This window comes from Scyliorhinus torazame, chromosome 5 (assembly GCF_047496885.1).
Source record: "Scyliorhinus torazame isolate Kashiwa2021f chromosome 5, sScyTor2.1, whole genome shotgun sequence".
Taxonomy (NCBI): domain Eukaryota; kingdom Metazoa; phylum Chordata; class Chondrichthyes; order Carcharhiniformes; family Scyliorhinidae; genus Scyliorhinus; species Scyliorhinus torazame.
Genome location: NC_092711.1, coordinates 289,574,746 through 289,601,594, shown reverse-complemented (window position 1 = coordinate 289,601,594; position 26,849 = coordinate 289,574,746). Strand labels below are relative to the sequence as shown.

Sequence of the window (26,849 nt, the reverse complement as noted above, 5' to 3'; positions counted from 1 at the left end):
GGAAACACACGCAGACAAGGGGAGAACGTGTAGACTCCGCACAGACAGTGACCCGAGGTCGGAATTGAACCCGGGTCCCTGGCCCTGTGAGGCAGCAATGCTAACCACTGTGCCACCATGGTTTGGAAGGGTACTTGGTGTTTCCATGCGTTTTCTACCCTTGTCTTTCTATATGGTAGAAGTCATGGATTTGGAAGGCACTGTCAAAAGAAACCTGATGAACTGAAGCAGTTCGTCTTCTATACACTGCTACCATTATGTGTTGATAGTGAAGGGAGTGAATGTTGAAGGGATAGGTGGGGTGCCAATCAACTGCTTTGTCCTAGATGGTGTCGAGCTTCCTGAGTATTGTTGCAGCTGCACTCGATTGGAAATTCTTTTTAAGTTCACCCATTGGATGTGGGCGTCAGAGGGCATTTCAGGGTCAACCAGACCAAGCAAGGGCGGCAGATTTCCTTCCCTAAAGGATAGCAGTGAACCAGATGGGTCCTTACGAATATTGACAATGGTTTCCTGGTCATCATCAAGCTTTTTTAAATTCCAGATTTTTATTGAATTCAAATTACAACCTCTGCCATTACCCTGGATTTCTGGATTACTAGTCTAGTGACATTACCACTGCTTCTCTTCGCCAGCACATTCATGACTTGTCTATACAGATGGTGAACAGGCTTTGGGGAGTCAGGAGCTGAGCTACTCTCTGCAGACTTCCCAACTCTTGTAAACACAGTAATTAGATGGTTGGTCCAGTTCAGTTTCTGGTTAATGGTCACCCCCAGGATATTGACAATTGGAGATTTGGTTATGTTAATAATAATCTTTACTATTGTCACAAGTAGACTTACATTAACACTGCAATGAAGTTATTGTGAAAATGAAATAATCATTGCCTGACACTTGGAGTGGAAAATGTCACTTGCTTATCGGCCAATGTCACTTGCTTATCGGCCAATCCTAAATGTCGAGTAGGCCTTCCTGCATGTGGATACAGAATGCTTCAGGATCTGAGCAGTCATGAGTGATACGGAACCCTGTGGAAACAATAATAAACATCCTCCACTTCTGACCTTGGGCGGGATTCCCCCTGCCGGGCGTGAATCCCGCCCCCGCCGGCCGCCGAATTCTCTGGCACCGAAAATTCGGCGGGGGCGGGAATCGCGCAGCACCGGTCGGCGGCCTCCCCCCTCCCCACTTCCGGCGATTCTCCGGCCCGCGATGGGCCGATGTCCAGCTGCTGTCATGCCAGTCCCGCCGACGTGAATGAAACCACCTACCTTATCGGCGGGACTGGTGGGGCGGGCAGGCTCCGGGGTCCTGGGAGGGGCGCGGGGCGATCTGGCCCGGGGAGTGCCCCCACGGTTGCCTGGCCCGCGATCGGGGCCTACCGATCCGCGTGGGGGCACTCTTTTACTACGCGTTGGCCGTGTAGGTCTCCGCGATGGCCGACGCATAGGTGACCCCCCCCTACGCATGCGCGGGGATGACATCAGCAGCTGCTTTCCGTCATTCGCTCAGTACATTCTCCAAAGCATCTGTTGCAGATGGAGGAATACTGATTCATCAGCTGAGGGAGTGTGGTAGGTGGTAATCAGCCGGAAATTTCCTTGTCTTTGTTTGGCCTGATGCCATGCTGGGAAATGATTATGTAAATGTACGTCTGAAGTACATTTATCTGTATTGTGTGTAAAGGGTTTTCTGCTAAAACTGTCTGCATGTGGCTGCGATGGCGATGCTTTAGCCACAGCTGTGGAAAGCACTTGAGAACTGAAAAGTTTACCACATGGGTTACATAACAACATCACATTTACTTTTTTCCAGCCATTTCTTTAAAGCACTCTCTGATTTGGCAGCAATTACAAACTATTTTTTCCTTTAAACATGCTACTCACAGGACTCGTCAATATTTCAGTTGTTTTCTTGTCTATTTCTGTTGTTTTTCTACTGGAAAACACTGCTGTGCACCATTGCTTTCATGCCTTGTTCTGATTTTTGGATGAAGCAACACACAAATATGCAAGTAAAAAGCAACATTTCTTTAAGTATAGTATAGTGTTTTTAAAAAATTCAATAGCCGGACTAAGAATCATCCATCAAAATCAATGATTTATTGCAGTTTGGATTGAGTATGAAGTGAATTCTTCCATCAGCCTTTTGGGAGAGAGAAGATGGGGTACCCCGGGATAAATACAAGGAAATGCAGAACCTTTCAAAGGAATGGTGAAGAGGAACAGATAGGAACCTAGAAAAAAGTGTAGTGGCAGAGGTTAAACATATAAAGCTAAAAATCCATTCAGAATGACAGCAGTAAGAGAGCAGTTACGAAAGAGATGATAGCTGTAAAAGATGCAAGTTGGTTCAAACCTGAGGGCCATACAATGTAGTAAATATTATGAATGATCACTCTCTCCAAGTATTCATACTGATAGATTTCTACAACATGCCCCTCTCAATCAGAAACAACATGAGGAAACCAATTTTTACACAGTGCGTCATTATGATCTGGAATTCACTGTCTGAAAGGGCGATGGAAGCAAATTCAAAGGTAGCTTTTCAAAGGTAATTGGACAAATACTTGAAGCAAACAAAATAATTACAAGGCTTTGCCGAAAGAGCAGGGCAGTGGGATTAATTGGATAGCTCAATGAAAGAACTGGCACCAGGCAGAATGGACTGGATGATCTCTTGTTGAACTGTAGAATTCTATGATTCTGTCACTCTACAAAGAGATACCCTTAGTGAAATCAATGATATTGGTAGAAATCATATGGAAGGCTAACGGGCATAACATTATCAAAGATTGTAAGCAGTTAATAGAACAATTGTCTAGTAAACATCAATCGACATGGATTGTAAAAGGAAAGGTCCTTCCCGACCAAATCATTCCATTTGGGGAAAGTGATGACCAATGATCTTGAATCCTGAAAGGCTTTAGAAAAAGTGCCCCCACAAAAAGTTATTTCTTCAGCTCAATATTATAGGATTTCAGGATAACCCTGGGAATTGAAACTAAATTAGCACATTGAATAACAATCAGAAAGGGGGAAATTTTACTGATTTTCTTTACCCCCCCCCCCCCCCCCTCCCGGGGGAAAGTATTGGAGAGTTTCCAGAACCCTTGGAACCAAACGGCAGTGGTCACCTGCACTCTCAAGGGGGAAGGGAGTAATTCATTTATTATGTGAAAGATAAAAAAAACTCAGTCCTTACATATGGCTCTTTTGGAGAACTATGAAGATTGTGTTGCCATTAACTCAAAGACTAATGTCCATGCAGGAAAGCTCTGAATATCTAATGGCGACATCCGTCACGTTGAGGTATCATTGATCTAAATTTGGTCCCAACCATCCTTCCAGTCAGAATGCAGGTTTGCCTGAGATGCTTGAATATTAATGAGTAACAGCTGCTGAATAGTTTATCAATTCTGAGTGTGTTAGTCAAAGAGACTTCATCAAAGACTGAAGTCTGCAGATAACAGCCTCTCTGGCAACCCGTTCCATAACTGTGGACTGCACACTGGAATCATTTGTGCAGGAATGCCCCTGTGAATAAGGTGAGTAAAATGCTGTGTTTTAACTAAAGAATGACGAGCACTTAACTTGACGATTACATGAAATATAAATTGTGTAAAATTGAGCCATTCTAGCTAAACTACAGTGGAATCTATGTCCAATTTTCTGGATACCATTTTTATTTTTCATTATGTTTGAGAGGGATAGGGGTAGCCCATATAGTGATGGATTTGGGAGCATTCTAATTCACAGGTAACTGAGCACAGGGGCTGGGATCGCAGCTGTACAACGGTGGTCATGTGCATTGTTCAGAGTTCTCGGTATATTTAGCAGACTAAAATGGGTGGGCAGGATGATGCAGTCTGCTGACAGTTTCACTGACCCTCTTTGTTGGAGCCGCGAAGAATTGACAAGATGCCTTTTGTTTTTCCCATCCCCACCTCTTGCACCTGAAATTTGAACTCTGATAGAATTGTCAGGATGCTATTATCTATATCTAGCCGGGCCAGCCCTGAGCAGCCAGGTTCTGAGGCGCTGTCTTTTTCTTTAATAGCACGAGCATTTGATCTCTCTCAAACTCAGTGCTTCGGGACCTGATATTCTGTGGGTAATCGTGGACAGATAACATAATCCACAAGGTGAGGTAAATTCATTAACTCTGAAAAAGAAACTGATCAAAGTCTCCCGGATTAAATCACTTGTTCCATACTAACTCCTATAATGAATCAGATCATTTTTTTTGTTCTTTGAAGCAAAATTTTACACTAAATCAGCGACAGGATAACAGACGGTTTCTTCCCAATCAGTGCAGAAGGAAAGTTGAGTTGGCAGAACAAGGACCTGGGCTAATTTTTCTCTTTTTCGCATTTAATGAGTGGTGGTGTCTGTGCTCCAGATCTTGAGGAAGTCCAGTCTCCCAATTTGTTGCAAAATTATTTACAGAAATTCAGTGTGTTTGTTTTTGTCAAGGATGCCCTAAGGACAAATGAGCTCCACTTTCACTTTTGTACGGATTTTATTGTCCGTGTTTACAGCACAACTTTTGGACTCTTTCTGTATTTCCAAAATTCTTCTTTAGATTTATTTTCATGATTAAATTTAGGGAAGATTGATTTTAAAGCACCTGGAATATAGTATGCTGTGGAATTGTGGCATGTTTACAGCACAAAGGGCAGCAGTTTGCTCCATTGTGTCCCATGCTGGCTTTCTGCAAGAGCAACTCATCCAAATCCAATGACATCCCCTCCCCAATGCCCCCCCGGCCGCCCCCCCCCCCCTCCCTTAGACCCACTGCCTTTTCCACTGAAGAAGAATCCTTCGCCGGGCTACCAGGGACGCAAAGGCCTCTTTCGCCTCCTGCACTCCCGGCTCCCCTGCAACTCCAAATATTGCGAGCCTCCAGCCCGGTTTGACCCTGGATCCTACCACCCTCGACACCGTCCTCGCTACCCCCTTCCAAAACTCCTCCAGCGCTGGGCATGCCCAGAACATATGGGTGTGATTTGCTGGGCTCCCTGAGCACCTACCACACCTGTCCTCACCCCCAAAAAACCGACTCATCCTTGTCCCAGTCATGTGTGCCCTGTGCAGCACCTTAAACTGTATGAGGCTGAGCCTCGTGCACAAAGAGGAAGAGTTCACCCTCCCAAGGGCATCTGCCCACGTCCCCTCCTCGATCTCCTCCCCCAACTCCTCCTCCCACTTACCTTTCAATACCACTACCGAGGCCTCCTCCTTCTCCTGCATCACCTGGTAAGTTGCCGAGATCTTCCCCTCTCCAACCAACCCCCCCGAGAGCACCCTGTCCTGTACCGTACGTGGCAGCAGCAGCGGGAATTCCACCACTTGCCGCCTGGCAAACACCCTTACCTGTAGATACCTCCCGGGGGGAGCCCATACTTCTCCTCCAGCTCACACAGGCTCACGAACTTCCCATCCACAAACAGGTCCCGCAACCTTCTTATCCCTTCTCAGTGCCACCCCGAAAACCCTCCATCTATTCTCCCTGGGACAAACCGGTGGTTTCCCCGTATTGAGGTCCACACCGAGGCCCCCACTTCCCCCCCAGTGCCGCCTCCACTGCCCCCAGATTTTGAGGGTAGCCGCCACCACCGGGCTCGTGGTATACCTCTTTGGAGGGAGCGGCAGTGGCGCCGTTGCCAGTGCCTCCAGACTCATACGCTCACAAGACGCCGTCTCCAGCCTCTTCCATGCAGTCCCCTCCCCCTCCATCACCCACTTGTGCACCATCGCCACATTGGCGGCCCAGTAGTACCCACAGAGGTTCGGCAGTGCCAGCCCCCCCCATCCCTACTCCGCTCCAGGAACACCCTTCTCACCCTCGGAGTCCCTCGCGCCCACACAAACCCCGTTATGCTCCTGTTGACCCACCTAAAGAAGGCCTTCGGGATAAGAATGGGGAGGCACTGGAACAGGATCAAAAAACTTGGGAGCACCGTCATCTTAAATGACTGCACCCTACCCGCCAGGGACAGCGGCAACGCGTCCCACCTCTTAAACTCCTCTTCCATTTGCTCCACTAGAACATAGAACATAGAAAAATACAGGCCTTTCGACCCACGATGTTGTGCCGAACCTTTGTCCTAGATTAATCATAGATTATCATTGAATTTACAGTGCAGAAGGAGGCCATTCGGCCCCTTGAGTCTGCACGAGCTCTTGGAAAGAGCACCCTACCCAAAGTCAACACCTCCACCCAACACTAAGGGCAATTTTGGACACTAAGGGCAATTTATCATGGCCAATCCAACTAACCTGCACATCTTTGGACTGTGGGAGGAAACCGGAGCACACGGAGGAAACCCACGCAGACACGGGGAGGATGTGCAGACTCCACACAGACAGTGACCCAAGCCGGAATCGAACCTGGGACCCTGGAGCTGTGAAGCAGTTGTGCTATCCACAATGCTACTGTGCTGCCCTTAAGAACAAATACATCTACACTATATAATTTTACCGTAATCCATGTACCTATCCAATAGCTGCTTGAAGGTCCCTAATATTTCCGATTCAACTACTTCCACAGGCAGTGCATTCCATGCCCCCACTACTCTCTGGGTAAAGAATCTACCTCTGACATCCCCCCTATATCTTCCACCATTCACCTTAAATTTATGTCCCCTTGTAATGGTTTGTTCCACCCGGGGAAAAAGTCTCTGACTGTCTACTCTATCTATTCCCCTGATCATCTTATAAACCTCTATCAAGTCGCCCCTCATCCTTCTCCGTTCTAATGAGAAAAGGCCTAGCACCCTCAACCTTTCCTCGTAAGACCTACTCTCCATTCCAGGCAACATCCTGGTAAATCTCCTTTGCACCTTTTCCAAAGCTTCCACATGCTTCCTAAAATGAGGTGACCAGAACTGTACACAGTACTCCAAATGTGGCCTTACCAAGGTTTTGTACAGCTGCATCATCACCTCATGGCTCTTAAATTCAATCCCTCTGTTAATGAACGGTAGCACACCATAGATAGGCCTTCTTCACAGCTCTATCCACTTGAGTGGCAACTTTCAAAGATGTATGAACATAGACCCCAAGATCTCTCTGCTCCTCCACATTGCCAAGAACTCTACCGTTAACCCTGTATTCCGCATTCATATTTGGCCTTCCAAAATGGACAACCTCACACTTTTCAGGGTTAAACTCCATCTGCCACTTCTCAGCCCAGCACTTCTCAGCCCAGCTCTGCATCCTATCTATGTCTCTTTGCAGCCGACAACAGCCCTCCTCACTATCCACAACTCCACCAATCTTCGTATCATCTGCAAATTTACTGACCCACCCTTCAACTCCCTCATCCAAGTCATTCATGAAAATCACAAACAGCAGAGGACTCAGAACTGATCCCTGCGGTACGCCACTGGTAACTGGGATCCAGGCTGAATATTTGCCATCTACCACCACTCTCTGACTTCTATCGGTTAGCCAGTTCGTTATCCAACTGGTCAAATTTCCCACTATCCCATGCCTCCTTACTTTCTGCAGAAGCCTACCACGGGGAACCTTATCAAATGCCTGACTAAAATCCATGTACACTACATCCACTGCTTTACCTTCATCCACATGCTTTGTCACCTCCTCAAAGAATTCAATAAGACTTGTAAGGCAAGACATACCCCTCACAAATCCGTGCTGACTATCCCTAATCAAGCAGTGTCTTTCAGAAATCCTATCCTTCAGTACCCTTTCCATGACTTTGCCTACCACCGAAGTAAGACTAACTGGCCTGTAATTCCCAGGGTTATCCCTAGTCCCTTTTTTGAACAGGGGCACGACATTCGCCACTCTCCAATCCCCTGGTACCACCCCTGTTGACAGTGAGGACGAAAAGATCATTGCCAACGGCTCTGCAATTTCATCTCTTGCTTCCCATAGAATCCTTGGATATATCCCGTCAGGCCCGGAGGACTTGTCTATCCTCAAGTTTTTCAAACTGCGCCAACACATCTTCCTTCCTAACAAATATTTCCTCGAGCTTACCAGTCTGTTTCACACTGTCCTCTCCAACAATATGGCCTCTCTCATTTGTAAATACAGAAGAAATGTACGCGTTCAAGACCTCTCCTATCTCCTCAGACTCAATACACAATCTCCCGCTACTGTCCTTGATCGGACCTACCCTCGCTCTAGTCATTCTCATATTTCTCACGTGTGTAAAAGGCCTTGGGGTTTCCTTGATCCTACCCGCCAAAGATTGTTCATGCCCTCTCTTAGCTCTCCTAATCCCTTTCTTCAGTTCCCTCCTGGCTATCTTGTATCCCTCCAACGCCCTGTCTGAACCTTGTTTCCTCAGCCTTACATAAGTCTCCTTTTTCCTCTTAATAAGACATTCAACCTCTCTTGTCAACCATGGTTCCCTCACTCGACCATCTCTTCCCTGCCTGACAGGGACATACATATCAAGGACACGTAGTACCTGTTCCTTGAACAAGTTCCATATTTCACTTGTGTCCTTCCCTGACAGCCTATGTTCCCAACTTATGTACTTCAATTCTTGTCTGACAACATCGTATTTACCCTTCCCCCAATTGTAAACCTTGCCCTGTTGCACGCACCTATCCCTCTCCATTACTAAAGTGAAAGTCACAGAATTGTGGTCACTATCTCCAAAATGCTCCCCCACTAACAAATCTATCACTTGCCCTGGTTCATTACCAAGTACTAAATCAAATATTGCCCCTCCTCTGGTCGGCCAATCTACATACTGTGTTAGAAAAGCTTCCTGGACACACTGCACAAACACCACCCCATCCAAACTATTGATCTATGGAGTTGCCACTCAATGTTTGGGAAGTTAAAGTCACCCATGACTACTACCCTGTGACTTCTGCACCTTTCCAAAATCTGTTTCCCAATCTGTTCCTCCACATCTCTGCTACTATTGGGGGGCCTATAGAAAACTCCTAACAAGGTGATTGCTCCTTTCCTATTTCTGACTTCAACCCATATTACCTCAGTAGGCTGATACTCCTCGAACTGCCTTTCTGCAGCTGTTATACTATCTCACATTAACAATGCCACCCCCCACCTCTTCCCCTAGCCTCGTGAAATTAAGTCTATGCAGGGCCCCCCAGCTCCTGGCCACCTGGACCCCCAAATACCTGAAGCTCCTCTCCGCCCATTTTAGTGGGAGCTCGCCAATCCCCCTCTCCTGGTCCCCTGGGTGAACCATGAACAACTCGCTCTTCCCCATGTTGAGCTTGTACCCTGAGAAATCCCCGAACTCCCTGAGGATCCTCATTACCTCCGGCATTCCCCACACCGGGTCCGCCACATACAGCAGCAAGTCGTCCGCACAGAGCGACACCCTATGCTCCTCCCCACCCCGCACCAACCCCCTCCAGTTCCTCGACTCCCTCAGTGCCATAGCCAGGGGTTCAATCGCTCGTGCGAAGAGCAGGGGGGACAGGGGACACCCCTGCCTCGTCCCTCGGTGCAACCAAAAGTATTCAGACCTCCTCTTGTTCGTGGCCACACTCGCCATCAGGACCTCGTACAACAGCCTAACCCACCTGACGAACCCCTCCCCAAACCCGAACCTCTTCAGCACCTCCCACAAGTACCCCCACTCTGCCCTATTGAAGGCCTTCTCAGCGTCCATCGCCACGACTATCCCCCCTCCCCCTCCCTCGCTGGCATCATAATAACGTTCAGGAGCCTCCACCCATTCGCGTTCAACTGCTTCCCCTTCACAAACTCTGTCTGGTCTTCGTGGATCACCTGCGGCACACAATCCTCAATCCTCGTGGCTAAGACCTTCGCCAGCATCTTGGCATCTACGTTTAACAATGAAATCGGCCTGTAAGACCCACACTGCAGGGGATCCTTTTCCCGCTTCAGAATCAAGGAGATCAGTGCTCGGGACATCGTCGGGGGCAAAGCCCCCCCTCCCTTGCCTCATTGAAGGTCCTAACCAGCAATGGGCCCAACAGGTCCACATATTTTTTGTAGAATTCAACCGGGAAACCGTCCGGCCCCGGTGCCTTCCCCGCCTGCATGCTCCCTATCCCTTTGGCCAGCTCCTCCAGCCTAATCAGGGCCCTAATCCCGCCACCAGTCCCTCCTCCACCTTCGGGAACCTCAATTGGTCCAGAAAGCGGCCCATCCCTCCCTCCTCCAGTGGGGGCTCGGACCGATACAGTTCCTCATAAAAGTCCCTGAAGACCCCATTGATGCCAAACCCACTCCGTACCACACTCCCTCCCCTATCTTTAACTCCCCCGATCTCCCTAGCTGAGTCCCGCTTCTGAAGCTGATGCGCCAGCATCCGACTTGCCTTTTCCCCATATTCATAAATCGCCCCCTGGGCCTTCCTCCACTGCGCCTCTGCATTCCTGGTGGTCAACAGGTCGAATTCGGCCTGGAGACTACGCCTCTCCCTCAACAGTCCCTTCTCACGCACCTCCGCATACCTCCTGTCTACCCTCACCATCTCCCTCACCAGCCTCTCCCTCACCCTCTTCTGTCTCCTCTCCTTGTGGGCCCTAATGGAGATCAGCTCTCCCCTAACCACCGCCTTCAGCACCTCCCAGACCATCCCCACTCGGACCTCCCCATTATCGTTGGCCTCCAGGTATCTCTCTATGCTTCCTCGGACCCGCTCACTCACCTCCTCGTCCACCAACAGCCCCACCTCCAAGCGCCACAGCGGGCGCTGGTCCCTCTCCTCCCCCAGCTCTAGGTCTACCCAATGCGGGGCGTGATCCGAAATGGCTACTGCTGAGTACTCGGTATCCTCTACTTTCGCAATCAGCGCCCTGCTCATAACAAAAAAGTCGATCTGGGAATCGGCCTTATGAACGTGCGAGAAGAATGAAAATTCCCTAGCCCCCGGCCTTGCAAATCGCCATGGGTCCACCCCTCCCATCTGGTCCATAGACCCTCTCAGCACTTTAGCCGCCGCCGGCTTCCTACCCGTCCGAGACCTGGAGCGGTACAGTGCCGGATCCAACACCGTGTTGAAGTCCGCACCCCCCCCCCCCCCCCACCCCCCTCCCACATTATCAGACCCCCCACTTCCAAGTCCGTGATCTGACCCAACATGGTTTTTGGCATCCAGCCCCTAATGAAACACCTGACTTACCCACCCCTTCCTCAGTCTCACCTGGTCTGCCACCTTCAGGTGTGTCTCCTGGAGAATGACCACATCCGCCTTCAGCCCCTTCAGGTATGCGAACACCCGGGCCCGCTTGACTGGCCCTTTCAGTCCCCTTACATTCCAGGTTATCAGCCGGATCAGGGGGCTACCCGCCCCCCTCCCCCACCGACTAGCCATAACCCCTCCTCGGCCAGCCATGCGCCCGCACCCCATGCCCGGCCCGTTCCCCACGGCGGCAGACCCCCGTCCCAACCCCCTCTACTCGCTCCAGCTCCCCCTTGACCATGCCAGCAGCACCCCGGTTGCCCCCCACCCCTCATCCCCCCACCCCCAGCTAGGACCCCTCCCAGCTGCTTTGCTCCCCCCATTGCACTCCCGCAAGTCAGCTGACTCCTGCTGACCCCGGCCACTTCCGCCTCTCCTACGACTCCTCCCATTGTGGGACATCCCCTTCTCCATTACCCTCTCCGCCTCCCCCTTCCATCCCAAGCGCAGGAAACAACCCTCGCTGCCCCGCCCCCTCCAGCCTTCAGCGCGGGAAAAAGCCCGCGCTTTCCACCTGCCGGGCCCCGCCACCTCTGATGCAGCTCCTTTTACAGGCCTAGCCCCCCTCCCCGTGGGGCCCCATCCCCCCTACCAGCCATCCACCCCTACTCCATTTACTTGCCCCCCCTCCCAAGAGCTCACCTGACAGAGCCAACCAAAACAGTGCCCAACCCACTCTAACCACCCACCCCGAATCAAAAAGGAACAAGAGCAAAGAGCCCCCCCCCTCAAAATGTAACACACCAACAACAATCCCCGACCACCCATCCCGACCCTCAATTTGTGTCCAGCTTCTCGGCCTGAACAAAGGCCCACGCCTCCTCCGGAGACTCAAAATAATGGTGCCGGTCCTTGTAGGTGACCCACAGTTGTGCCGGCTGCAGCATGCCAAACTTCACCCCCTTCCTGTGCAGCACCGCCTTCGCCCGGTTGTACCTGGCCTTCTTCTTCGCCACCTCCGCGCTCCAGTCCTGATATATTCGAACCTCCGCGTTCTCCCACCTGCTGCTCCTCTCTTTCTTGGCCCATCTGAGCACGCACTCCTGATCAGCGAACCGATGAAACCGCACCAGCACCGCCCGCGGCGGCTCGTTAGTCTTGGGCCTTCTCGCCAGCACTCTATGGGCCCCTTCGAGCTCCAGGGGCCCCCGGAAGGACCCCGCTCCCATCAGCGAGCTTAACATGGTGGCCACATAGGCCCACACGTCCGACCTCTCCAGCACCTCCGTGAGGCCCAGGATCCACAGATTCTTCCGCCTCGAACCGCCCCCGCCATTTCTTGTGGAGCGCCTCGTGCGCCTCCACATCTACCGCAAGGCCCAAGATCTCGTCCTCGTTATTGGAGATCTTTTGTCGGACCTCGCTGATCGCCACTCCCTGGGCCGTCTGGGTCTCCAGCAGCTTATCGATAGAAGCCTTCATCAGCTCCAGGTCCGCTTTGAGCTCCCTGAAGCAGCGCTGGATAACCTCCTACTGCTCCTGCGCCCACTGCATCCACGCTGCCTGGTCACCGCCCGCCGCCACCTTGCTCTTCTTCCCTCGCACCTTCTTTGGGTTCACCACCACTTTTTTAGTCGCCCCGCTCCTGGTCCAAGCCATACACGTTCTGTCGGGGGAATGTTGCAGTCTTCTTCCCACACCGGGAAATGTCGAAAAAATGCCTTTGGGGGCCCTGAAAAGAGCCCAAAAGTCCGTTCCAAGCGGGAGCTGCCGAACGTGTGACTTAGCTCTGCATAGCCGCAACCGGAAGCCGCAGAAGGTACTTTCACTCTGTTGTGTGAGAAAATTTCAAATCTGAATTGGCAAGCTGCCTCTTATTAGTAACCGAGTGGTTAATTTCATAAGCCACCATTGTGCAAAGTTGGTAAAGAGGATATTTTGGGCTGTATTAGAAACAGACAGGAACACACACGGAGACTTTGTGACAGGATTGATTAAATTGTTTGCCTGGCAGCAGATACACAGCAGTATATGGGGAAGGTCTGCATTAGGCAACAAGCAGGAAACAGCATTGCTGACAAGCGGAAGGTGCAGCGAAGTGTGAAGAAACAGACTCTCCTCACAGAACCATCCACGCGCAAGTTTTTGAGAAATGACCGTTCCATACTTGCACCAAAAGCACATGAAGTTGTGGGTGCTGTGACTCTGCCAGCCAGCTCTCGTTTTTAAATAAAGATTAAGCGGTCCGTAGGAAACAAAGCATAGAACATAGAACTGTACAGCACAGTACAGGCCCTTCGGCCCACGATGTTGTGCCGAACTAGTCTGAAACTAAGATCAAATCAACCTACTCCCAATCATTCTGGTGCACTCCATATGCCTATCCAATAACCGCTTGAAAGTTCCTAAAGTGTCCGACTCCACTACCATAGCTGGGAGTGCGTTCCACGCCCCAACCACACTCTGAGTAAAGAACCTACCTCTGACATCCCTCCTATGTCTTCCACCATGAACCTTATAGTTATGCCTCCTTGTAACAGCTGCATCCACCCGAGGAAAAAGTCGCTGAACGTCCACTCTGTCTATCCCTCTCATCATCTTATACATCTCAATTAAGTCACCTCTCATCCTCCTTCACTCCGATGAGAAAAGCCCTAGCTCCCTCAACCTTTCCTCATAAGACCTATCCTCCAATCCAGGCAGCATCCTGGTAAATCTCCTTTGCACCCTTTCCAATGCTTCCACATCCTTCCAATAATGAAGTGACCAGAACTGCACACAATACTCCATGCACTCCACAAATTGTCAAATGGACCACAGATGTCAAACAAGTGGGGTTAGGACATAAGCCTTGTGGGTAAAGGAAAAATTGGCACCAGCAGTGAAGATATAGAATGGTTGCCAATCCCAGGAGAAATTCAGATCCATGCCGAGAAACACCTCCATTCCTCCCAGCAACCTTGCTAGATAATATACAGTACGAAGTCTTACAACACCAGGTTAAAGTCCAACAGGTTTGTTTCGATGTCACTAGCTTTCGGAGCGCTGCTCCTTCCTCAGGTGAATGAAGAGGTATGTTCCAGAAACATATATATAGACAAATTCAAAGATGCCAAACAATGCTTGGAATGCAACCATTAGCAGGTGATTAAATCTTTACAGATCCAGAGATGGGGTAACCCCAGGTTAAAGAGGTGTGAATTGTATCAAGCCAGGACAGTTGGTAGGATTTTGCAGGCCAGATGGTGGGGGAACTGTCGCTCGATGAGTCGAGTGCCATATCCCGTTCGTACAAGGGCATCTTTCAACGTCTGTAGATGTCTGTTACGCTCCTCCTCGTCTGAGCAGATCCTGTGTATACGGAGAGCTTGTCCATAGGGGATGGCTTCTTTAATGTGTTTAGGGTGGAAGCTGGAGAAGTGGAGCATCGTGAGGTTATCCGTGGGTTTGCGGTAAAGTGAAGTGCTGAGGTGACCGTCCTTGATGGAGACGAGTGTGTCCAAGAATGCAACTGATTTTGGAGAGTAGTCCATGGTGAGTCTGATGGTTGGATGGAACTTATTAATGTCATCGTGTAGTCGTTTCAGTGATTCTTCGCCGTGGGTCCAAAGGAAAAAAATGTAATCGATGTATCTGGTGTATAACGTCGGTTGATGGTCCTGTCTGGTGAGTAGGTCCTGTTCAAACTTGTGCATGAAGATGTTGGCATATTGGGGTGCGGATTTGGTCCCCATGGCTGTTCCGTGCGTCTGGATGAAGAACTTGTTGTCGAAGGTGAAGACGTTGTGATCCAGAATGAAGCGGATGAGTTGCAGAATTGCATCTGGAGATTGGCAGTTGTCGATGTTGAGTACTGAGGCTGTTCCAGCAATGCCGTCGTCATGGGGGATGCTGGTGTAGAGTGCTGAGACGTCCATTGTGACGAGAAATGTTCCTGGTTCAACTTGTCCATGGGTGCTGAGTTTCTGTAGGAAGTCCGTCGTGTTGCGACAGAAGCTGGGCGTACCTTGTATGATGGGTTTCAAGATGCCCTCGATGTAGCCAGAGAGGTTCTCACACAAGGTCCCATTGCCTGAAACGATAGGGCGGCCTGGTGTGTTGGCCTTATGTATTTTCGGGAGGCAGTAGAGATCTCCAATGCGGGGAGTACGTGGGATGAGAGCACGTAGGGTGCTCTGAAGATCTGGATCCAAGGTCTTGATCAGTCTGTTAAGTTGGCGGATGTGTTCCTTGGTCGGATCTGCGGGTAACTGTCTGTAGTGTTCTTGGTTGTTCAGTTGTCGGTATACTTCTTTGCAGTAGTCCGTTCTGTTCAGTACGACAGTGGCCCCTCCTTTGTCTGCTGGTTTAATGACGATGCTGCGGTTGGTCTTGAGAGCACGGATGGCATTGCGTTGTGCTTGGGTGGTGTTCGGGGCTGTCTTGTGAATGCGACTGATGAATCTGGCATTGCCGCGACTCCTGACGGCTTGAGCATACATATCGAGTCTAATGCAGCGGCCTTCCGGAGGGGTCCAATTCGACTCTTTCCTCTTCGGTTGCCGCACCGCAGATCTCTCGGTCTGCAGATCCGGTTCATTGATAGTCTGCTTGGGTTCGCTGTTGGCCTCTTGGGGTCTGTGGAAGAATTCTTCCACAGACACTGCACTGTCCAGTTCATTAAATATGGATCCGCGAAGAGCTCGTTGATTCTTTATCACACAGAATTTGCAGTGCAGAAGGAGGCCATTCGGCCCATCGAGTCTGCACCGGCTCTTGGAAAGAGCACCCTACCCAAGGTCAACACCTCCACCCTATCCCCATAACCCAGCAACCCCACCCAACACTAAGGGCAATTTTGGACACTAAGGGCAATTTATCATGGCCAATCCACCTAACCTGCACATCTTTGGACTGTGGGAGGAAACCGGAGCACCTGGAGGAAACCCACGCACACACGGGGAGGATGTGCAGACTCCGCACAGACAGTGACCCAAGCCGGAATCGAACCTGGGACCCTGGGGCTGTGAAGCAGTTGTGCTATCCACAATGCTACCGTGCTGCCCCAAGGAGCAGGAGCAGGAGCAGGCAGGAAATCGCTCGCCCCCCACCCCACCCCCTCCCCCCCGCGCCTGACCCTTCCCTGTTATAGGGGTCGAAGGTCCAGACGCCATATTAAAAGGGCACCAGGACAGCCTGCCCTACCCCTTCCACCTTTCCCCGGCCCACCCTTCCCCACTCACCCATCCTCCCTTCCTTGGCCATCCTCAACACACCTTGCACTGCCGCCACCTGGTCTGAAACATAGACAGGCATTTACAGATGCTCCCCAAAGGGGACAATGCAGCAACGGCTGGCCGTTAATCATGGAAGAGATCAACCTCACCTGGGGTATGCAGTCGTAAAAGTGAATGTTCTAATTTCTTGCTGGCGGGGATCTTACTTTGGAGAGGGAGCTTAATTGCATTGTCTTGTGTCGAGAAATTTGACCTGCCTTTAACCCGCCTTTAAAGCCCTGGGAATATAATTGCCAAGGTTCATCCCTGCCATTGAGAAACTGGAGCGGGATTCTACGGCCGCGTCCGCCTCGCAGCTGGGGAATCTTGCCAGAGGTCAATGGTCTTTTCCATTGTCTGCGTCTCACCCGTGGCGTTCTTGCAGCGGACGGGGCGGGAGAATCCAGCCCCTGATTTTTAACCACGTGTCCAATTAAGTTCCCCTGCCTGTCAGACCTCCCACTGCTGGCAGCAACGGTAGATTCTGTCCAAAATGTGCGTCTATAGAAAACTGTTAAATGATAACGTTGGCACTCCATGAAGCTGATGATGCAGCACATTGTCAAATTTGCTGCTTCTTGATTCACAGGGCATTAGAATGTGCCATATAATCTCAGTATTCCTCTCCTGCTGAATCTTCATTGTCCTGAGGGTGGATTATCCAGAAATCCTACTGCTTTGCCCATCAGAATGAAGAGAAAAGGACAGCACGGTGGCACAGTGGTTAGCACTGCGGCCTCACGGCGCCGAGGTCCCAGGTTCGATCCCGGCTCTGGGTCACTGTCCATGTGGGGTTTGCACATTCTCCCCGTGTTTGCGTGGGTTTCGCCCCCCAAAAGATGTGCAGGGTAGGTGGACTGGCCACGCTAAATTGCCCCTCAATTGGAAAAAAATTAATTGGGCATTCTAAATTTATTTAAAGAAAGAATGAAAAGAAAAGCTTGCGATAAATCACCCCTGGGATTACTGATACATATTTTGTACAAAGACGAAGCTCGCATTGTGGTTCAGTCACCTAGTTGCATTCCATAAACCGTTACCCAAAAGACAAGGCGAAGAAATTTAATTTATTGAAAATCATTTTACTTTCAGTCTGGAAATTGACCTCATCTGCTTCCTTCAAAGTCAAACTGATCTTTGAAGACACTTTATAAATTCCTTCTACAAAACAGATGCTTACCCGATGTACGCTGGCAAACAGAACAATTCTCACACCAATGGTGAATCTTATGTAGCCTGACATTGGAGACTGAATAAAATGCATTTGCCAGGTTTCAATGGTAAATTTGTCCAATCCCAAATTTCTAACAGACCTCGTTGTGCCTCCAGCTGTATATAAGTGCCCTCAGACGGCCACATTATCTGTATTAGAGGTGTATATTTTTTATTATTCTAATATTGGAAAACATTACTGTAGCAGGTTGACATGAATTTAATAACTGTAACTGTTAAAAATGCCTCGGAACAAGATTCTGATACTACACGCTGCTTAGATGCACCATCAATTTCTAAACGGTCACTACCGTTGGGAGAGTTTGGCAAACCATTTTCTTTTTAATTTGGAGAGGACAGAACTATCTGCATCATGTTTGCAGCAATGACCCCACAGGGAAAGGATGCAATACTGGTACTTGACAAATCTTTTGGCATTTGCTTGGGGGTGGGGGGGGGGGGGGGGGGGAGGTAGAAACAGGACACCAATCAGCAGAAGAAGGAAGGAAAGTGTCTGAGGGAGGTCCAATAGTCAGTCACCACTGACTATTTCTGTTGTCAGAAAGACATTGGCTCATCTTGGCTAGAGGATAGAGAGCGATAAGGAGAAGCTGGAGTGACAGCAGAGCAGTCAATATTATCACGATCTTTTTGAAGGGGATAAGACAGAGTGGCAAATGGATATGAACCTTGGGCTTACCTTTGAGCTCTCCCAATCATATTTCCAGAGAGGCTTCTGTTAAGTGTAGTTTTAGATTCTTAAGTCTTGTGTGCCAATGATGTGGTTGCGCAGCATGTTTTACATTTCAGACCACACATCACAGCATTTTCAGACAGGGAAAAGATGAAACTTGAGAAAAAAATGTAAAGGATTCATTAAGCTGGATGCCTATAGATGGAAGCAGTGAGAAAGCTGCTGCCTTGACTGAGATTTACCGACACATATTTGATCAAATAGTTATTTGTCATGACGTTCATCTGCACCAAATCAGGATGGGCAATAGAACAGTCAAACAGCTGTGTTACAGTCACTTTGGTGAATACTTTCTAATGTAATGCAACACTACCTAGAGGGGCACGTACTTGAATTTTTACATTTCCTTTTAGTGCTTAAAGCTTCACAGTCAATTAAAACGTAATCACTGGCTGTGCTCATCTGCATTCCTACATTGTGCTGCATAGCTGTTGCTGATGCAAATCTTTTTTTTTGTTTTCCTGATGGTTTGCAGAACTATTTTTAGTTAAAGAATTGTGTTCAGCATTCTGTGCCAGTATTTAAGAATGGAACTCTGTTTTCACTGGTTTTCAAATGGATAGTGTAACTCTGTCACTCTTAAAAAAATGCTGGGGATGCCCAACTAAGGCCAACAGCGTAACTGCAGATATGCAAACTGGACATCTCAGAAATACTACCTGAAGTGGATTGTGATAGTGCAGATCTAATTTAAGCAGTCTTTTCATAAAAACATTATTTACAAGGAACAAAATGAAAAAAAGCCAGTCTGCTCATGAGGTCTACTGTTGATGGAACATGCACATTTTGTGGCGATTGGAACATTTTAGTTGGAACATTTTAGGAAAATTGTATTCTAAATGTATTGGGCAATTTAAGGGTTAAACGTCTGGGGTTAGAATGCGTTTGACTGCAGTGGTCATATTTTCTTTTTGAAGAATTCAGTTCTGCAGGGTCTGGGTGGTTTTAGCAGCCAGCAAGTGAAATTGACTAAGACATGTGTTTTTCTGTCTGGGCTAATGCATTGCTGCTTGCTTGGGGAACATCCCTGGGCAGTTGCGTTGTTTTTTAGCCTGGGGAGGTGAGGTTATTGCTGGGTGGAGACAAGGAAGGCAGAGCGACATTTTGAGATGCTGTGGAGAGAGGCAGTTTTGTAGAAAGCTGTGGAGAGAGTTTTGGAAAAAGGCTTTTGGAAGTGAAGTCTGGCCTGACAATCCTTCTTTTAGACCACAAGCAAAGGCAATTTTCTTTCCCATTAAGATAAAAAAAAGAGTAATAACATTTTTAAACACAGAGCAGTCTTGAAGACAAGGAAGAGGCTGAAACGACTCAGTTGCAGCAGCTATTTGAAGATATTCAGCCAGAGTCTGAAGGGGTTGCAACCAGAGCCAGAATCTGTTCTGTAAAGCAAGTATGAGAGCTGTATGTTTCTTTTCTTGCTGTTTAATGGGAAACTGAGTAGTAATGTTAAGGAGTAATTGTAAGCTGTTCTTTTTCGGGTGTGAAGTTAAAAAGTTTAATATTGTATTTATAATAAAGTTTTGTTTTAGAAATACTTAAGACCTACATCTTCATGCAATCACTCCTAGAGTGAATCATTCTTTCTGCACAGTCTTACAAATAAACTAAAATATTGGGGTTTCGGTCCAGTATCCTAGCCACTGTTGGGGTCTGGTCTGGGATCATAATAATTTCATAAGCTGAGCTGACCAGAATTCCAAAGGGAGGTTAATATTCTGAGGTAGAAAATTGTGTGAACTTTTTTTCTTGCCACTAAGCAGGATTTTCGGCAACCACCCCCCCCCCCCCCCCCCCCCCGCCTTCTCATTGTTTACACTCTCCGCCTCTGGGGAACCTGCAGCGTGGCGAACCACTATCAGCGTGATCAGCCGGAAAATCCCACCGTGAATGTATACCACCCAAACCTTTCCCAGGTTCACATGCGAAAGAATGAGCATTTTGATAAGGGTGAGCAATACATTGAAAGCAGTGGTGATACAGGTTTATATACAGAAGAGGTTGTATTTGAAGAAATTAGTGACAACATTAATTTTGCTATCTTAAAATATTTTAATTCCATCAACACTTGCAATTAATTCAATGTTCTGTGTGCAGACCTACTGAAGGGTGAGGATTATGGTGTGTTCCATAGTTATAATTGGACTATTTTTATGAGATATTTCCAAAACACGTGCACTTAATTCCTAGCTAATTTTATGTATATCTTTGTGTTTGGAGGTTACGCATCATTTGGCTAACAGTGCCTTTTCCCCTCGGAATTATTCAGACTTTTAAAATTTACCTTGTGATTCTTCTCATCCCTTTGGAGATTAGTTTAGATGAAGCCCATGACAATACAATTATTGCTGATAGTTTAACCCGAAGGAAAATTAGAGAACCCCAAAGACATAATATTTACCTTAATAAACAGTGCCGGTTGACACAAACAGAACCCAGCTCTTCATTTTGGTACTGAATTGCCAGTGCTATTACATAAATGATCTAAAAATAGAATTCCTTCCATTTTTCCCCAAAGATTATATTGAAGTGTTATCCCCTTTCTTTGATCTCTTCTGTCTCAAGCACATTATGCGCAATTCTAATGGTCCTTGTGGCTCGAAGGGCTAAATGCCCTACTCCTTGTCCTATTTCTTATGCTGCAGGTGGATCTGAGAATGCAGTAAAGCACAGGAATACATTTTCAACCAATCCTGCTAAATTTTATTTAGACAACGATAACTAAAAATTAAATATCTTTGAAATGGGGTGGTCTAATTTGTGGTTTCTGGTGGTCATTTGCATATTTTTAAGTACCGAGGTATACATGGACAACGCAGATTATGGATGCTTCACCACAAATATCCTTACCCTGCAGAATTGCGCAAGGCAGTATGACTCGGTGTTGGTGGATTCACTTTAAATCCCCAAAATGAATGATGTATTCAGGATGCTGGGCAGGCTGGAGTGGGTGTAGGAGCATTTTAGATTATAAAGTCAATGCTGCTATATATCAAATAGATTTTCTTTCTTGCTTGTCTACTCTCTAAACACCGGTCTATCTCCGCGTTGTAAATCTGCATTGATGCTTTGTGAGGGATGTCTTTTGAATGGCGGGGGGAAGGGAGTGAGATTGGCAATAAATTATTATTGTCTGAAAAATGTCCCAAAGAGGAAATTGCTGGGCTTTTTTTTGTCTTCTCAGAATGTGTCATGCTTGGTCAGGACATTTCCTCATTGAGCATGTGCGTTGCTTCATGGAGATGAGCTTCAGCAAGCAATGTCCTGTTAATTGCTGAAAATATTAATGTGCCTTTCTTTGCCCTTTCTAGATACATGTGACGACTGCTGAAGATGTCAGATAGTATTGATGCTGAAGAGAAACCACCAGCTCCTCCCTTGAGAATGAACAGTAATAATCGTGACTCGTCTTCCCTTAACCACGGCTCAAAGCCTCTTCCATTGGTTCCCGAGGAGAAGAACAAGAAAGCCAGACTGCGCTCAATCTTCCCTGGAGCGGGCGATAAGAGTAAAGTATCAGCCTCTCTGCTGTATTTCTAAAATAGGTGTCATGTATGGTGGAAGAAAGATCAAAATCCATATTTGATGTGATGAGGCTAGGATTTTATCCTAAGTCTTTGTGAATTTAGTGGATTTCTGCTGAGGTTCTTGGGGGGAGGGGCGGGAATCCATATTTTCCCTCAGTATTCCTGATTTAGGGTGCGGAAAACAATCAAGTTTTTGAGCATTATCTGTTGAGAGCTGTTTGATAGTTTGATTTGGTGTGGTTGATGGGTGAAGGACGAGGCATAGCTTGGCTGTGATGCTTGCAGCCTGTTGCCTGCTATATTCGCTGTGTTAGTTCACACAGGAAAAATAGCATAGAGGGTAACCAATGCATTTAGCAGAAGTGGGCTCTCAATATTCACCCATTGTGCTGTTTTAAGGTCTCAAAGAAACTCCTGCCAGCTGAGTCTGGAATGACTTATTATCCTAAGGGCCTTCCTGTAGCCCCAGAAAGCACTACAGGCAAAGATAACTGATGACTGGCTTCTTGATTCTAAGGAACATTTTAAAAAAAACATTTTGGAGATGTCTCACATTGACTCTGCTCAAACCTCCATATTTCCTGGCCTCTGATGCGCCCTTACAGCTGTGTGCTTCTTTTGAGTCTGTCATTTTGAGTCTGTTCCCAAAATTAGACTAAGCTGAGAGCTTTTAGTGAGGGTGGATGGGTGGGAGTTCTGTTCTGCATTTACACCATACGGTTCAGACTCCTGGACCACCAAACTCCTTCAGTGCAGGTGTAGTCAAGTAATAATATTTTGGGCCTAGTCATAATGTTGTCTATGTGGAGGCAATCTTTGAACTGAGTTTGTAATTGTAATCGCAGTCTAGCATAACAGATATGACATTTCATATTAAAAAAAGGTAAGTTTGGAACAAAAACTCAGAAACATTCTTACTTGAACCCCACTGATAGCGAGCAATTTGAAACATATTTGCCGATATGCAAGTGCTCTAGGGCTCCTCAATCTATATTTATTTGTGAGTACAATCTCGATCTTCCTGACGGCATGGCAGGTGTCCAGGGAAAAATGTCTAATTAATTTGCCGAACCCAAGATTGTGGAATTATCAACATTCTTTCTTTAATAATTTTTAATGAGACAAACTCTAGAGTAAAAATGAAGTTAATACGTTTCGGGTATTGGAACATATAATCGTTCCCCTCCCTCTATTTGAAACGTATTGATTTATTGGCCAGTCATTACTCTGAGGGGAATCTCTCATTTCAGACCAATATTGACTGAAGAGAGCGGGATATTTTAATCTGGCATTATTGGTAGATTTGCCCACGTTGCCGCTTCCACAGCGTGATTGGCCCAGAATCACATCTGAAAGGAACAAAGCGGACCTGAATGACGGCAAAGTTTTGTAGAGTTGTTTCGCGCAAGAAACAAAATATCTCAGGGTGATGTTGAAAGAGATCTCTAGGCATTAGTTGACTTCATTCAATCACTCCAAGAATCATCAAAGCAGATAGAACAGTCAACTAAAATAGAAATTGCCAGAAATACACAGCAGATCAGCCAGCATGCCAGTTGACATTTCGGCTCTAACTTGTCAGAATTGGCAGGTTGTACCAAAACATTAACTTGTCATTGTTTTTTTTCTGTTACAGAATCTGATTGGTTTGTTTTTGGTTCTTGTTTCAGGTTTCCAAGTTACAGCATTTTTCTCCCTCTTTATGTTAAACTATAATTACAGAGCAGTAAAGATCACCATCAGTGGAGGTCATGTTCAAACGGTACAGAGCTCGAGTCAGACCATAGTTACACCTAGTAACAGAGACATGGAGAATATCATGTCCTACTGTTTTACTACATGCATATGTCATAGCCCCAGTGAGTCACAAGAAAATACAGGAGAGTAGAGAGTTTTTAAGCCTCACAAGGAGGTACTGAACAAGAACAGCTTGGGAGTAGGGCAGCACGGTGACGCAGTGGGTTAGCCCTGTTGCCCCACGGCACCGAGGTCCCAGGTTCGATCCCGGCTCTGGGTCAGTGTCCGTGTAGAGTTTGCACATTCTCCCCGTGTTTGCGTGTGTTTTGCCCCCACAACCCAAAGATGTGCAGGGTAGGTGGATTGGCCGTGCTAAATTGACCCTTAATTGGAAAAAATGAATTGGGTATTCTAAATTTATGGAAAAAAAAGAACAGCTTGGGAGTATACAAGTGAGCAAAAGATAAAGACACGGTAAATCTGGAACACAATGTAAAACGGTAGTTTACCTGTTGTAGCACCATAATTTCTGGTATTCAGTAGAATGGCTGTGGAAACCCGAACTCCTAAGCATATTGTTCCAGTTGGTGAGTAACCTCCCAATTGATGTTAGGAATAAAGGTTGCTTGCAATCCTGTTCTGATTTGAAACATCTAAAGGACATTATAGCAAATATATTGAGTATCAGAATAATAACTGCAAATGCCATCATCCCCATCTGCACGAGGTAACCTCAGGGAGATTCGGGAAGGACACTTTGTGGTTGTAATGCATTCATTTCCATTGTCCATATCCAAAAAAACTTTAGCTTCCTGAGCTGGTTAAATTAAATCATCCCTTCTGGGTTCTAATATCATCTGGAGATGAGGGGTCTGGAAAGGGAATGTTATTTATCTGATGCAGGGAGAATGAAGATAGGACAGTTCTTTGATACAATCGGATGGCTTGGCATGCGCAATATCTAAATTGAAGAATGCTACAAAAAGCCAAACATGACACTATTAAATGACCCATTTAATGAAATTAGTAAATGTTTTAATCTAAACATTATTCACAATGGATAATATGTATCCATTCGTACAGTTGTTACTCTCCTCCAAGGATTTAAGGCATGTATTTTATTTAAATGCCTTTACTATAAATCTGAACTTTGTAACGTGAACAATTAATGAGGCTGGACAAATGGCTTTCATATGTGGACCTTCTGTCATAGGTGCAGTACAGTTCATGCCTCAGCAGGCCATCTGGGCATCATCACCTTCATGTCCATCCACTGAGCTCAATTTCAATCCTGATGAAAGAATATTCAGAGGCAAAATTTTCCCAACAGCATTTTAAAAATTGATATGCTCCCTTCCTGCTTCTAGCTAACAAGAAGAAAGAAAAAGAACGTCCAGAGATCTCTCTCCCTTCAGATTTTGAGCACACCATTCATGTGGGATTCGATGCTGTTACAGGAGAATTTACAGTGAGTAATCCTTTGCATGAAACATTAATGGGTCTTACATTGACAGTTAATAATTGGTGGACCGTCTGATTTCAAACACTGAAAATAATTGGGCCTTTTTTTTCCTGCCTGGAATTCTGAGCAGATTGGACCGGTAGATGTCTCATGGGATCAAGTTGAACGCGGGGGTAATATTTGGACACCACTCCCCCAATTCTGAAGTGCCTTTCTAATTTCCAGTTAGCTGTTCAGGAAACAACAAATGTGCTGTTTTTGCTTGAAAGAGCTACCTGTTTTACTCCCTCCTCACTAGAACAAAGGACCATAGGCTCGGGAGAAATAGTTGCCAATCTAGGACTGAGGAGACATTACTCCACTCGTAGTTTCGAATAATTGGAATTCTGTATCCCAGAGGGCTGCGAATAATCAGTTGTTGAGTGCATTCAAGACTGAAGCCACAGATGTTTTGGCAGTAATGATATCAAGGAATTTGGGGATAGGATAGGGAACTGTAGAAGTAGAAACTGAACCATGATCCTCCTGTTGTCTAGTGGTGCAGGTTTGAGGGGGTCGTATGACCTAATCCTACTCCTATTCCTTGTGCTTTTATGTTCTGCAGCAGTCTTGAGGTGCAATTCCTAGGCTGGGCTTGTTGGAACAGTAGTTGATGCTCCAAACTGCCCACACTGCTCCTGGCCTGACATGGATTTAGTCAATCAATCCAGATTCCTAATTGTGACATCGATCCACTGCCCCCTGCTGGAAAGAACACATGTGTGAATGTCATGTGTGGCGAAGACTTGCCTGAGCTGCAGTCACCTGTGTAGTGAACTAACTTGCTGCTAATCACTGAGTTAGTCACCCACATTGAAGAATGAGCACCTAGGTGAGGCGACAAAGAACTAGGAGCAGCCATGAGACTGTAGTCCAGCAAGAACTGGCATCTCTTGGTGATGAGAAAATTGGAATTTTTCATTTAAACTGACAAGTAAACTCAGGACGGTTTTTATTTCCCATCTGTGCAAAACCATATTTAAAAGACGAGTCTCAACATCCATATTGCATAATAAATTAAACTAGTTAAGAGTTTTAAATCTTTTTCTGCATTAATATGACTCTGCTTTATGTAATTGTGTTTTTTTTTAAAAAGCATATGGCATGTTTAACGAATTGAACAAATTATTCACTGCAGATGTTGTATGTTCAGGCTTTCTCTTTTTCTCTCTCTCTCTCTCTCCCTTTCATTCAGTCGCTTATTTTAAGTGCTCACTGCACAGATTGATTTGCATTCTTCACAGTCTTTCTTGCTGATCTTCTCTTCCTGTCTGAATCGCTGTCTCTTTCCCTTTTGATCTTGGATATCCAGCATGTGCAGCACAGATTGCTTTGCATTTGTGTTAGATTTTGCTGGAATCACCCTTGTAAATAATAATTCTCTTCTAACTCTGACACCTGCGTGGATTCTTATGTAGCTTTTAAACAGCAAGGGGCAGAGTGACGAATCGGATAAGAAATAACCATGTCAGATCAGAAAATGTTCAAAGAGGCTGATGTAACATTTAGGATATTTACCCACGCCATAAACTATAACTTATAATTTTATTTTCATTTTTTAAACAATCTCTCTCCACTCTTAAAATTTTGGAAGAGCATAGCAGTAAGGACAGGCCATTTGTACAATGTACACGCAACATCATTATACTTCTTTGCGTCAAGGCCTCAGAATGAACTAACTGTGAAATGAATGATGCAGTGGCAGAGTTTTTCTAAATCCATGATGAGGTGTTTCCTAATAACTTGCACTG

At 46.8% G+C, this 26,849-nt stretch overlaps 1 protein-coding gene across 8 annotated transcripts in view; it reads left to right on the top strand.

Moving 5' to 3' along the window:
* The window catches only part of LOC140421196 (serine/threonine-protein kinase PAK 3), a 313,927-nt gene that overhangs the window by 201,426 nt on the left and 85,652 nt on the right, over positions 1-26,849 (top strand). For all 8 annotated transcript variants that reach the window (XM_072505715.1, XM_072505708.1, XM_072505711.1 and 5 more), the window contains 2 exons: positions 21,645-21,841; positions 24,965-25,065. In XM_072505715.1, coding sequence (XP_072361816.1) covers positions 21,667-21,841; positions 24,965-25,065 — 276 coding nt within the window. In that variant the 5' untranslated portion in view covers positions 21,645-21,666. The remainder of the gene's footprint in view (positions 1-21,644; positions 21,842-24,964; positions 25,066-26,849) is intronic.